The 11,920-nt window shown below is 33.4% G+C and overlaps 1 protein-coding gene across 1 annotated transcript; it reads right to left on the reverse strand.

Moving 5' to 3' along the window:
* On the reverse strand, positions 1–9,472 carry LOC147071267 (uridine diphosphate glucose pyrophosphatase NUDT14-like). Its single transcript, XM_085948336.1, has 4 exons — positions 9,082–9,472; positions 2,339–2,549; positions 1,134–1,210; positions 1–294 (listed from the first exon to the last, which is right to left on the reverse strand). The coding sequence occupies exons 1-4, from the start codon at positions 9,287–9,289 to the stop codon at positions 137–139; spliced, it is 654 nt and encodes a 217-aa protein (XP_085804462.1). The 5' UTR covers positions 9,290–9,472; the 3' UTR covers positions 1–136.
* Positions 9,473–11,920: the final 2,448 nt, after the last annotated feature.

The raw sequence follows: 11,920 nt of genomic DNA on the forward strand, positions 1-11,920 counted from the left end.
TTATAATATTGCTTTATTTGTAATTATCTATAGATCAAAAACCAAAATTAAAACACTAACCAATGGTGTGTGAAAAGAAGTATAATACAATGAAAAATAATGTAATAATTTATTATCTACATGTTATAAACGTGTACTACTTTTCTAGTTGAGGAGCTTTGTTTAATAGAAACCAAGTGAGGCCAAAGAGAAAATTAGACGGGCAACAGTGCGGTCCTTTTGTATTGAGAAATTCTCTCGCCTCCGTAATGGACATTTCGATCACATCTATAAGTTCATCGTCGACACCACCGCCTGAAAAAGTAATTGAAGATGTCTTTAACCAGGGAATACAAAATTAATGGGAACTGGCTTATCCTACTGGGTGTGGTATAACAGGCAACGGATCTTGAGTGTGGAAAAATATGGGATAATCTTAAACACGTGTTAGAATATTATGTTATTTTCAATAGTCCACATCTGTGTAAAATATCAGAGAGTTTTGATGAATAGTTTTCTTTCAAATTAAAAAAAATCAAATTATGATATTATTCGACAAAATCAAAACAATAATAACTGCAGTATGCCATATGCCTTCCAATTGAGATATAGAACATTTTGCATTTTGGATTTTTACTTGGTCTTAGTTTACAGTCATAGGCCACAAAAAAGTACAGAAAAAACTTTTTACAGCTTTATCATACATTGCATTAAAATATACGGTTTTTTGTGCCTCCCATAAAATTTGTGAATTGTGATGACATATTGCAGTTTGTCGAACGTTATCATTTTGTAACCATGTAAATGCTAATTCAATTAACAATACAAAATCCAGGATTATACAAGTAATGTCAAATTATTTTATGACTTGATATTTAACAAATTTAATGTCAATACTGAAGAATGCATTTTGATCACAACACTTATTGGGAAAACTCATCATCTCATATGCAGTGACAGCGTGAAAAGGCGTCTTTATTCAGATATAAGGCTGTAAAATTTTGCCACTGTTTTCATGTGATTATTCCTTGATGTTCACCTATAATCTGTACCCTCCCCGACTTAGCTGATGAATGTGATAGCTTACATGACGTTAAGATGACATCAAAAATCAAAAGTGCAGAATTAATCTACATAAGTATATCACTATTTACCTTGATTGACTTTCATTTCGTCTGTAACTTCACAATAGTAAAGTGCCTGTAACGCTCCAGACGTACCCACTCCGGACCTAAGGGTAAACAGTAAATTTTTATATATTACGGTGGTATACGATGGGTAGTGCGCTAGATCAAAATAAAATTGTACTAAGAATTGTTTTCGAAAGATTATTTCTTATGCATTTAAAGTATTGCAGACTTTTGTGTATTCCTTGAAAGTCGTCCAAAATACCGTATTTGTATATTATAATACTTTGGGTGGGAATTAATCGCACATCGCGTCAGTCAAATTCAAAAAAATATTCAAATATTTAGACACAAAAATTAATTACTAAATAGGTAATACCTAATAAAAGTAACATATCACATTTTGAAAATATAAGTAAAATTAGTTTAAACACATAGAAAAAAGAGGAAATTCACCAAGCAAAATAATCTTTATTCATGGCTAAAGTCACTATGGTCGGCTATGGTCACGTCATTGAGCAAGACGTCGTAATATGTATCTGTTAAATAAAGTATGATAATACTGTGAAAATTGTCATTTTAATATCATCAGATCAATAAAATCCAATATGGATTAATAATATATTTTTGAAGACATCCAAAATTGTACAATTTTTGCTCATCTATATGATAATTATCATAACTTTTCATCAAATTGATCATTTCTTTTTGAATGAGTCTGTTCATAGTATTATACAAGTACTATATACTATTATATCTGAATATAATATGTACAATACCATTAAGTTTACTCATGATAAAATATTCTTTTAAATAATTTAACCCTAAAGAGCAAAATGTATTTTCCGTCGATACACCTATTCATTTTTCAGTGTTACAATAATCTATTGACAGGTGACAACTATTTCTTTCATCAGTGATAATCTACCATTTGACAGTATTGTCAATCGTTTGTGAAAACCATCCATTTCCGATGTGGATTTCATCTTTTTCAATATGGTCGGCACTTTCGACACACACGACTAAACAGCTTTTTATTGTGTGAATATATAATATCATATTCCCCTAATATGTACTGTTACAAACACAAATTTAAATGATGCGTAACAGATATTTAAAGAATGTGTAATACAAATTTAAATAATGTGTAACACAAAATAATTAAAACAATGTGCAACAAAAACACATTCAAATAATGCATAAGTACCATACTTCAATATGTAATCACAAACCGATATTTCATAATCAATTCCAGAGAATCAGTGGCTATATTGTAGCCGCATTCTTCTAGAACTTCCTCTCTAGCGATCTCGTCCCAAGAAAGTTCTTTGTCAATAATGCCAGCGCAAAATTCTAGCGTGAGGGCTGAAGTTGCGGGGTATTTGCTGACATCAATAGTTCCGCTTTCTCGGTCCTTCTTCGGTACTGAATTGTAATAGACAGCTGAAAATAATCATACATAATCGGTTAATTCATAAAATAAGGTAAATTACCACATTAGCTCCTACGCAGGCATATCATTATTATAGACTTACACAGAATTATTCTTGCCTGTCCGAGTCAAAACTCTGTATTCAAGCACACATTTAGAGACACAACATAATATGTACTATAAATTTGAATCAGGGTTGTGTTTCGTTTCTGCGAATCATTTTTGTTTCATATTTTGGACTTCAATCAGTTTTGCATTTTTAAAGATTGCAATAATACCTAATGCTTAATAAGTATTTTTTTTCAACCCCATCTTCTTTTAAACATTCTATTATCTATTATTATTAAAATTAAAAGTTGGGTGTATCTGTAAGCATGAAAAGGTTGCTGACCTCTGGTAGCAGAACATGATATATTCTTCGAAAGGTGACCAGTGCAATGAATAAGAACGTGGAACTGAAAAACTCATTCCATTCTTGCAAAATTTTATATCATATCCATGGGCGGCTGGCTCCTTGGGTCAAATAGTCAATGACCTCCCAAAAATAAATATCTTACAATCTATATACATTATACAATGTCAATTATCTCCTATATATTATTATCCTACGCCTTTCTCCGTTTTGGCGAGCGATTGTAACGTGACGCACGCTAATTTATATGTACATGTATCTAACCACCATACACACACACGTATCTCAACCCTCACAATCGTTCGCTGCTCGGTCAATTTTATGAATGCCAAGATTCATATTTCTTAATAATATTTCTTTCTCTCTCATTTCCCATATGTAAGACGGAAAGAAAGCACAAAACACGCCTTTTTTTCCAAATTGTTTTATCGCTTGCATACACTAAATTTTGGTCATTGCTGAAAATGAGACAGCTATACTATTTCCAATATGTAAAATGAAACAGAATGATATAAAGTTTTCCTTAAATGTTTCAAGAGTTTTGTTCTGTGGTTTCAAGGTCTCATTTGTGCGGCAAACCTTTTTACTCTTATTTGTTGTCGCTTATTATTTCAAACTGACCATTGTTGTCTGAAAGTTTCATATGTTATTAATTGTAGTTCAGTTTAAATCCAACCTTTGAGTAAAACCCATCGACTGAATTTTCTGTATTGTATACAATTTACCGATTAAAATGTAATCTGCTATATTAATCACAAAGTTACCTTCTAATAAGATCAGTGGAAATATAAAAAGTGTTTATATATAAATGATCCCGCCATTCCATAACACTAGGTACGAGGGTGGGTCAATAATTCCTTAGAAAAAAGCATTAAAACAGGTTTTATTTTTGTATTTTTTTTTTATTTCTCAACATAATTTCCTTGGAGCTCAATACACTTGGTAAGACGTTTCTCAATTTTTTTTAAACCGTCAGAAAAATAAGTTTTCGGAAGGTCCTCAAAATAAGCATTTGTCCGATCGACGACTTCTTCATTTGAAAAAAAACGTTGTCCACTTAGCCATTTTTTTAAGTTTGGGAAAAGGAAAAAGTCACTGAGGGCTAAATCTGGCGAATACGGTGGGTGGTCGACCAATTCGAACTTCAATTCTTCAATTTTAGCCATTGATCGTAAACATGTGTGAACACGGGCATTGTCCTGATGAAAGAGGATTTTTTTCCTGTTTAAATGAAGCCGTTTTTCTTCAATTTTGTTTTTTAGCTGGTCCAATAAAGATGCATAATAATCCCCTGTTATTGTTTTTCCTTTTTCCAAATAGTCAACGAAAATAATTTCACGTGCATCCCAAAATACAGTAGCCATAACCTGACCAGCTGATTTTACGGTTTTCGCCTTCTTTGGACATGGTTTGCCTTCGCAATCCACTGCTTTGACTGTTCTTTCGTCTCGGGAGTATAGTGGTGTATCCATGTTTCATCTACAGTCACAAAGCGACGAAAAAATTCATCCGGATTGCGTTGCATTAGTGACAACAGGGCTTTAGAGGCCACCACCCTATTGCGTTTATTGTCGACTGTGAGCAAACGCGGCACCCATCTTGCAGAAATATTTTTCATGCCCAATTTGTCATGTAAAATAGAAATGACGCTACCTTTTGAGATCCCTGTAACCTCGATTATCTCACTCAACTTTAATCTTCGGTGACTTAATACCATATCGTGGATTTTATTGATCATTTCTGGTGTAGTCACCTCTACAGGAGGTCCTGAGCGTGGTTCATCCTTTGTTGATGTACGACCACGTTTAAATTCATTTAACCAGTTATAAATAGTTGCAAGTGAAGGAGCAGATATGCCGTGAACTAAATCCAACTCATTTTTTATTTCCTTTGCTGTTAACCCTTTTATATTAAAATGTTTAATAACAACTCTAAACTCAATTTTCTCCATTTTCCATTTTTCCATTTTCCACAAGCAAATTTTTTTTTTAAATGTACGAGAAACACACAACAACCCGACCAATCTGATTGAAACTTCGCAGCATACTGAATCGGTAGTGCCGCTGCATGAAAACAAACCGCTTGCAGTACTAGTCGCGCCACCTGTCAGCTTTTCTAAGGACTTATTGACCCACCCTCGTATTATAACGGAGTTTTTATTAAATGTGTTTGATTGTTTTAATCTTATGTTCTTAAATAGTATTAAGTACAACAGTTATTAGGTGTATAAATAGACACACAAAGTTTGGTTTTTGACCTAATTTACAAAAAATTATAACGTGTTGGGTGCAATTTCGGTTAACGATGAGTTGACAACGTGAAAAATGGACATTTTTTAAGAGTAAGTAACCTACCTATAACAATTTCTAGTACTTCTTCTATAATGTATAAAAAGCTAATTTGCAATACGTCTTTTAAGTATACAACGAAAAGGCAAATTAAAATAATATATTCAAAATTGACCTACCCCGTTGTCAGGCTTAAGGCCGCTATTGATCATATCCATAGTTTTGAATGAAAGAAAGAAATGCAACATCAAAAGAAGAAGGCAAAAATTGGCAGAACAAGACCTTAAGCCCGTTTACACATGCGTAGATTTACTTGCGGCAATATATATTGTCCTGACAATAAAAATAAAAGACAAATGTAAACACTTATGCTGGAAACACATTACCATCACTTCACATAAGCCAACAGTAAGGTCGCGCAAGGAGCTAAAAGTGTGCAATGTCGTTTTACTTGGTATTTAAAATGTTATCAGACAGATGCTCCCTTCCTGTTGCACATTTTGAACCAAAAACAAATAGTGTCAATGTGAAACATCTGCCAAAATGTATCAGAACCACACCAAGGTCACCCCATGCGTATTGCACCACACCACCAACCTACCGGATGTTGTTTTATTATTTATTGAAAGATTACACATTTTTGAGTTACGTGATTTCACGTCTTTTTTATTTTAGTGGTTTGGAAGGAAGCTGCAAATGACAGATAATTGACAGAACTTTTTTGTGGGTTGTTAGTTTTAAAGTATAAGTAAAACAGGTTTAAGCAAAACCTTTTAATTCATAGTGAAGTTTGACAAAATATCGGGTAAGAATTTCGATACAGTGCATTTTCGAACATCATTACAAGTATTCTAGAGAAGCACATGAATCATCAGTAACTTTCAATGGAACAATTTAACATTAAATTGGCGCAGATGCGATTTCTTCAGGTGCGCGCAGGGTGAATTTGATTTACGGTTTCTATTTCCGACTTCGCTTACGTCTAACCTATTGCATGTCATACACATGTACTATGACTTATTTTCTGTCAAAACTATTGAACCTCACGCTAGTGTGGTATGTATATAGTTAAAAAAAAATATTTTGTTCTTATGATAGATTTTAGTTTTGTAGATAAAGCAATTCGCGTTCGGGTGTTCATTTTCAAGTATGGTGTTAACACAATGTGGAAGTTAGTGCTTGGCCAGAGTAAACTCGCCCCGGCAGCGGCGCGCGAACCTCAAACGTATAACCGTGTGTGAAATGCCCAAAAAAAAGACACTGTCAATGAACATTTCACACACGGTTATACGTTTGAGTTACGCACACCGCTGCCACCCACCCGACCACTGTATTCTAGCACTTAATCACAACATTCTTTTGTCATTTGCAATTCCCTTGACATTTTCACAACTCACTGTCAAATCATATATTATTTTTTATCTTATATCGTCTCTGTTCTGGCAGAACACACTAACTGGAGAATACTAGTTTTGAGTAATTTGACTTTGAAGTTCGAAATAGTCTATCATGTGAGTTTATTAAGTAATCGTAAAAAGGATGACTTTAAAATAAAGACTGTTCATTTATTAAGAAGGTTTCCAGACGGTAAAGTTTGAAATAAGGAACATTTTGGTATAACTAACTCAATATCTCATTTTTTCGAATTAGTGTCTTCTGCCAGAACAGTGACAATATCAAAAGTGCACAAAAATAACCAATCCCTCAAATTTGTAATTTAAAAAAAAGATTTAGATGTAAATTGCTATTGTCGGGGCAGTTTAATTTGTAATTTAATCCATGCATGTGTACAGGCAGTATTATTTATCATTGCTATGTAACTTTTGGGTTCATACCAAGGCCTGAACAAAAACGAACCATAAGTGCAGTGAGAAAGCATTCGGCACCCTTATATCTCCGCAATTTGCATTATAGTAAGATAGAATGTTTACGGCTAAATGAAATATTTTTGTACATGTCGCCGATAAATATTGATTTGGATGACTAGTCACTTAAAAACTGCGAGCATGTGTTGCTAAAGTTTATTGGTTTTGTGTTAAATATAAAGTTAGTGGTAATTATTTAAAAAAAAATTTTTTTTTAATTTAGTTAATTTAGTAGAAAATATGGTTAACTATGTTGTATTTAAATTAGGTAGCTGTACTGAGAAGCAACATGATGGTATAACGTTTCATAGTTAAGTTGATAATAGTAAAATTGAGGTTCTACTGTGCGTTATACACAAGAAACACGGCTTCATTTTGTCGAAAAATAGCCACTCTCTTTATATTATTACTCTGAGGTTCATACCTATATATTTGGTATTTATGCCACAGATGCCCGCATGAGCATTTAATTTTTTTTTTTACGAAAACAGTTTATTCCATATAGACAATACCTATATTAAATACCTTTTCCTGTCGGCGCAGATGCTTTTCGATCCAAGAATTGTTAATTTAACCCTTTTACTCCCACGGGGCCGATATTTCGGCCCACCATACCTATGCGAAAACTCCATCTGGGCCGATCCATCGGCCGAAAGTTTGGAACCAAATTTACGATTTATTCCAAATTTTTTCCCGTCATATTTCGTTCATGTAGACGAAGCATTATATTCACTGTGTGTTGGGTGGTGACTAACATTTATTTTAGTGTCGGCATTGTTTATAATTATGCCATACCCTAATAACTCACAAGTCATAATTGCTCTGCTGTCGAACTTGAGACCAAAGAGGGTCATAAAAATAATAAAACATTATTTTTATGACACATTTTAAATTCTGATATTTCTTTTAGTTGTTTTATGATTCATATATCACATTACAAAATTAAATTTGTAATTTTTGAACTAACAATGGATGCCACTGTATTTTTGGTAAGATGGTGAAAAAATACATGAATATAAATAATATTATAAATGATTTAGTGCTTTGAGACTTATTTTTTGAAATTACTTCATTCCATATCAGTTAGTCTTCGATACTGTATCGAATTCTCTTGCGATTTCGTGAATTGAATAATATTCTTGAATACCTTGACACTATACGATTTTTTTTGATTACTTTATAAAAATTCTATTTCATAGAGAAATAATAATATGTTTATTTTTTTTTCTGTTACTACATAAGGATAGATTATATTATAAAATTTGATATATCAATTATAAATAAAAAAATGTTGTCACACTTGTTTTGTTGTTCAAACATAGTTTTATCCGTTCATTTCTAAATAAATATTGATACATTATTTTTTTCTTTTGTTTTATTGATGTAAACTATCAATATTATTACTTATTATTGCTTTATACACCATTGAGAACACACAAAAAAAGTTTCAAATTTTTAAAACATGTGTAGAATTAGTTATTTAAAAAAAACTAAATCGACGATTTGTTGTCAAAAAACGCTTGGGAGTTTTCGCATATGCTAGGCTAAATCAGCTGGGAGTAAAAGAGTTAAAATTTGGGTACAGTTCGGTTATGAGGAATACAGCGGAAAACACATTTTGAAAATACCGGATATACTGGATTATTCGTTAGTTTGCTTTAGTTTAGGTTACAATAACAAATAATCCAGTATATTGGCTATTTTCAAAATGTGTTTGCCGCTGTATTCCTCATAACCGAACTGTACTAAATTTTGAATTTTCATACATTTCGATGCATTATTATCACGCACTAAGTTATATCAGGTTGGGGTAGGTTAGGTTAGGTTGGGTTTGGTCTAAAAAGAATGTTATAAAAACTCATGCGGGCATCTGTGGCACCTTCACCAAAATTGTTCCAAAGTAATGAACTATGCACCTACTCGGTTGCGTGTAAATTTGTCAGGGTTTATTTTCTGGGTAGTAAAAAGATAACCTAACCTGGACGGAATTGTTTCACCATGATGAGAACCTTCTTCGTCAGATTGTAAATGACGATGGATACGCTGTCATGAACCTCAAGCAAATCCCAAGATTTCACCTTCCCATTTTGAGTGTAGTTTAGTCGGAAAGGCTTTACATAGGGAGAATCAGGCAGGGGCGATACAAAAACTTCCTTCAAGTCTTTCATTTTCGAAATGTGTGACATGGTAGATAATTCCGTTTTTCTGTTATATTTTTACTGATTATTGAACAATATAATAATAATATTATATATTTAACCTTGGACGTAATGAAAACTGCAATGTATTATGCATGTATTATGTATAACGAACCACACATTAACAATAACTAATGTCACTTTACGTATATTATCATTGTCTATGATTATGACACTAAGGTGAAGTGTTGCTAGCTGTAATATATAATCTGGAAAAATCGTTCTGAGATAATTATAAATGAGTGGGAATGGTGGGAATTATTCGCACATTGCAATAATGAAAGGAGTTTTACCTACCATTAAAACTCTTATTATTCTTTTTGACTCTGAAGTCCCTTGAGATGTTGATCGTATTTTTTGCCTTGTGTTCTTCTGTGCTGGCGTCTTTTTACCCCCTTTTCTTCTCGATTATTCACCTCTCTGGTTGCTCATCTTGTTTTACCGGCTGGCAGGACTGACGCTTGTATCGTGGCGTGCTTTGTCTTTGGTTATTCAATTTGATATGTCTCAAGGAAACCAGGTAGGTGTTCTCTGGACTTCGGAGTCAACGAGAATAATAAGAGTTTTAATGGTAGGTGAAACTCCTTTCATTATTCGCTATTGACTCTGAAGTACCCTGAGATATCTGTTTGTTATCACCTGGTAAAGCAAGATAGATCCTGCAAGATAAGGTGGATGAACCTAACATGAGAATTAGGTATAGCATCTCCTTGCTTTTAGACTCAGTGCACCGGGCTGAACAGAGAGGTCAACATATTTTGTTCCCCTGCTGTAGAAGTCTGTGTGTCTATCGGTCTCTGGTAAAATGTTCCGTCGTGACCCCGAGCTTCGCCTGCAGTACCTTACATCGCCTATTTTAGTTAAACCTAAAAATTACCCTTCTTTCTTTGACAATGGCAATCCTACTATCTTTCCAAAGATATATTCTTTTATAGTGGTAACATTTGTGCCAAAATTTGAATCTAACTTCATGTGGTGTGAATGCCGGCGCTCCATTGGCACGCAAGTCAGACGATTTACAGTCTTCGGACTTTTTTTTCGCGTGGAGCACCCCAGGTCTGCGGACTTTTTAATCCGCAGACCAGAGGTCCATTTACCTGGAACACCCAATGTTAAAACTCCAACTTTTTTTGCGTGCATTTGTTTGTGCATCGTTAGTGCACGTTTGTGCACGATTTTTTTTCGTTTGTGCACCTATAATAACCGAAAAATTCCAATTTCAAATTGGGTGTTCCAGCTAAACGTTGGGTCACCCAATGTTGAAATTTCAACTTTTTTCGAGTGCATTCGTTTGTGCATCGTTAGTGCACGTTTGTGCACGCGTTTTTTTCGTTTGTGCACGCACATTAAGGGGGTTATTCGCATTTCAATTTGGGTGACCCAGCTAAATGCTGGATACTTGTGTCACTAAACATGTGTTTTTCCTTATGCCGGCGCTCCATTGGTACGCAAGTCAGACGATTTACAGTCTTCGGACTTTTTTTTCGCGTGGAGCACCCCAGGTCTGCGGACTTTTTAATCCGCAGACCAGGCTCGTTGGATTTCAAACATGTTTGATATTTTACCTCCGAGTTGCCAGACTTCGTCCGTCGATCGCAATGTAAATTCGATTTGATATTAATACGCAATCATTCGGACCGCAAAAAAATCTGTAATTGTTTTAAACATTTTCATTGATTTATTTGTTAATTTACACATTATAAAATGAGAGATTTACCAATTATTTTTTTATTTGTATTTATGAAATTCATAAAAGAAAACGTAAATCTTGTGTTGTTTTCACTGCTATATTATTTTACGCAAGTCTACATATAAATAACACAAAATTATAGGGTTATCAGAAGACATTACGATAATCGCAATTTTTGACTTTTGACAGCTCGACTTTTTTATTCGTTCATTGATCAGTAGCAGGGCATAGACAAATCGGACGATTTATTGTCCATGGACTTTTGGCTCGCCAATGGAGCGCTGGCATTAAATTTAAATTGTAAACACTTGTGTGTTGGTAGTGAACGTTAGTGCACGATTTTGTTTTGCTTTTTCACCTATATTTAGCGCGCTATTCAATTTTAAAAATGTATGCAAAACCTGACTGGGTGGGTTTAAAAAAATATTTTGTAGTTAAATCTCTTGTTGCCTAGCTAGTGCGCAATTCTGCATACTTTTTTATTTTTTTTCTCATATAGTGCGTGAGTTATTCTATATGAAATATTTAATGAACGTTAAGTAGAACCACCCAACAAACTTTTTTAATTTTTTATTAAATCATCAAGATGTCTATTATTGGCTTACGTTTGTGCACTTTATTTTTTTGTTTTATCGATTATATCGTGAAAGATATTATTTTTTAAATTTTAGGGACTTGATACTTAAACCATTAAATTTGCCTTAAAATTTTTTTGTTTAGTGCATCTTATTAGGTTAATTTATGTTAACTTTTAGCACGATTTAATTTTTTTTTATCTCTTATATTAAGCTAGTAATTAGATTTTGAGTGGCCGTCAAGTTTTAAAACCAAACATTTTTTTTCCAAATTTTTTAAATGCACACCTTTGAGTAATTTAATTACATGATTTTTCATGAAGTTTTTATTGTTTTTCCATTTAAATTACGCGA

This window comes from Rhyacophila brunnea, unplaced genomic scaffold (assembly GCF_057557595.1).
Source record: "Rhyacophila brunnea isolate RB1 unplaced genomic scaffold, BYU_Rbru_1.0 scaffold_20, whole genome shotgun sequence".
NCBI lineage: Eukaryota > Metazoa > Arthropoda > Insecta > Trichoptera > Rhyacophilidae > Rhyacophila > Rhyacophila brunnea.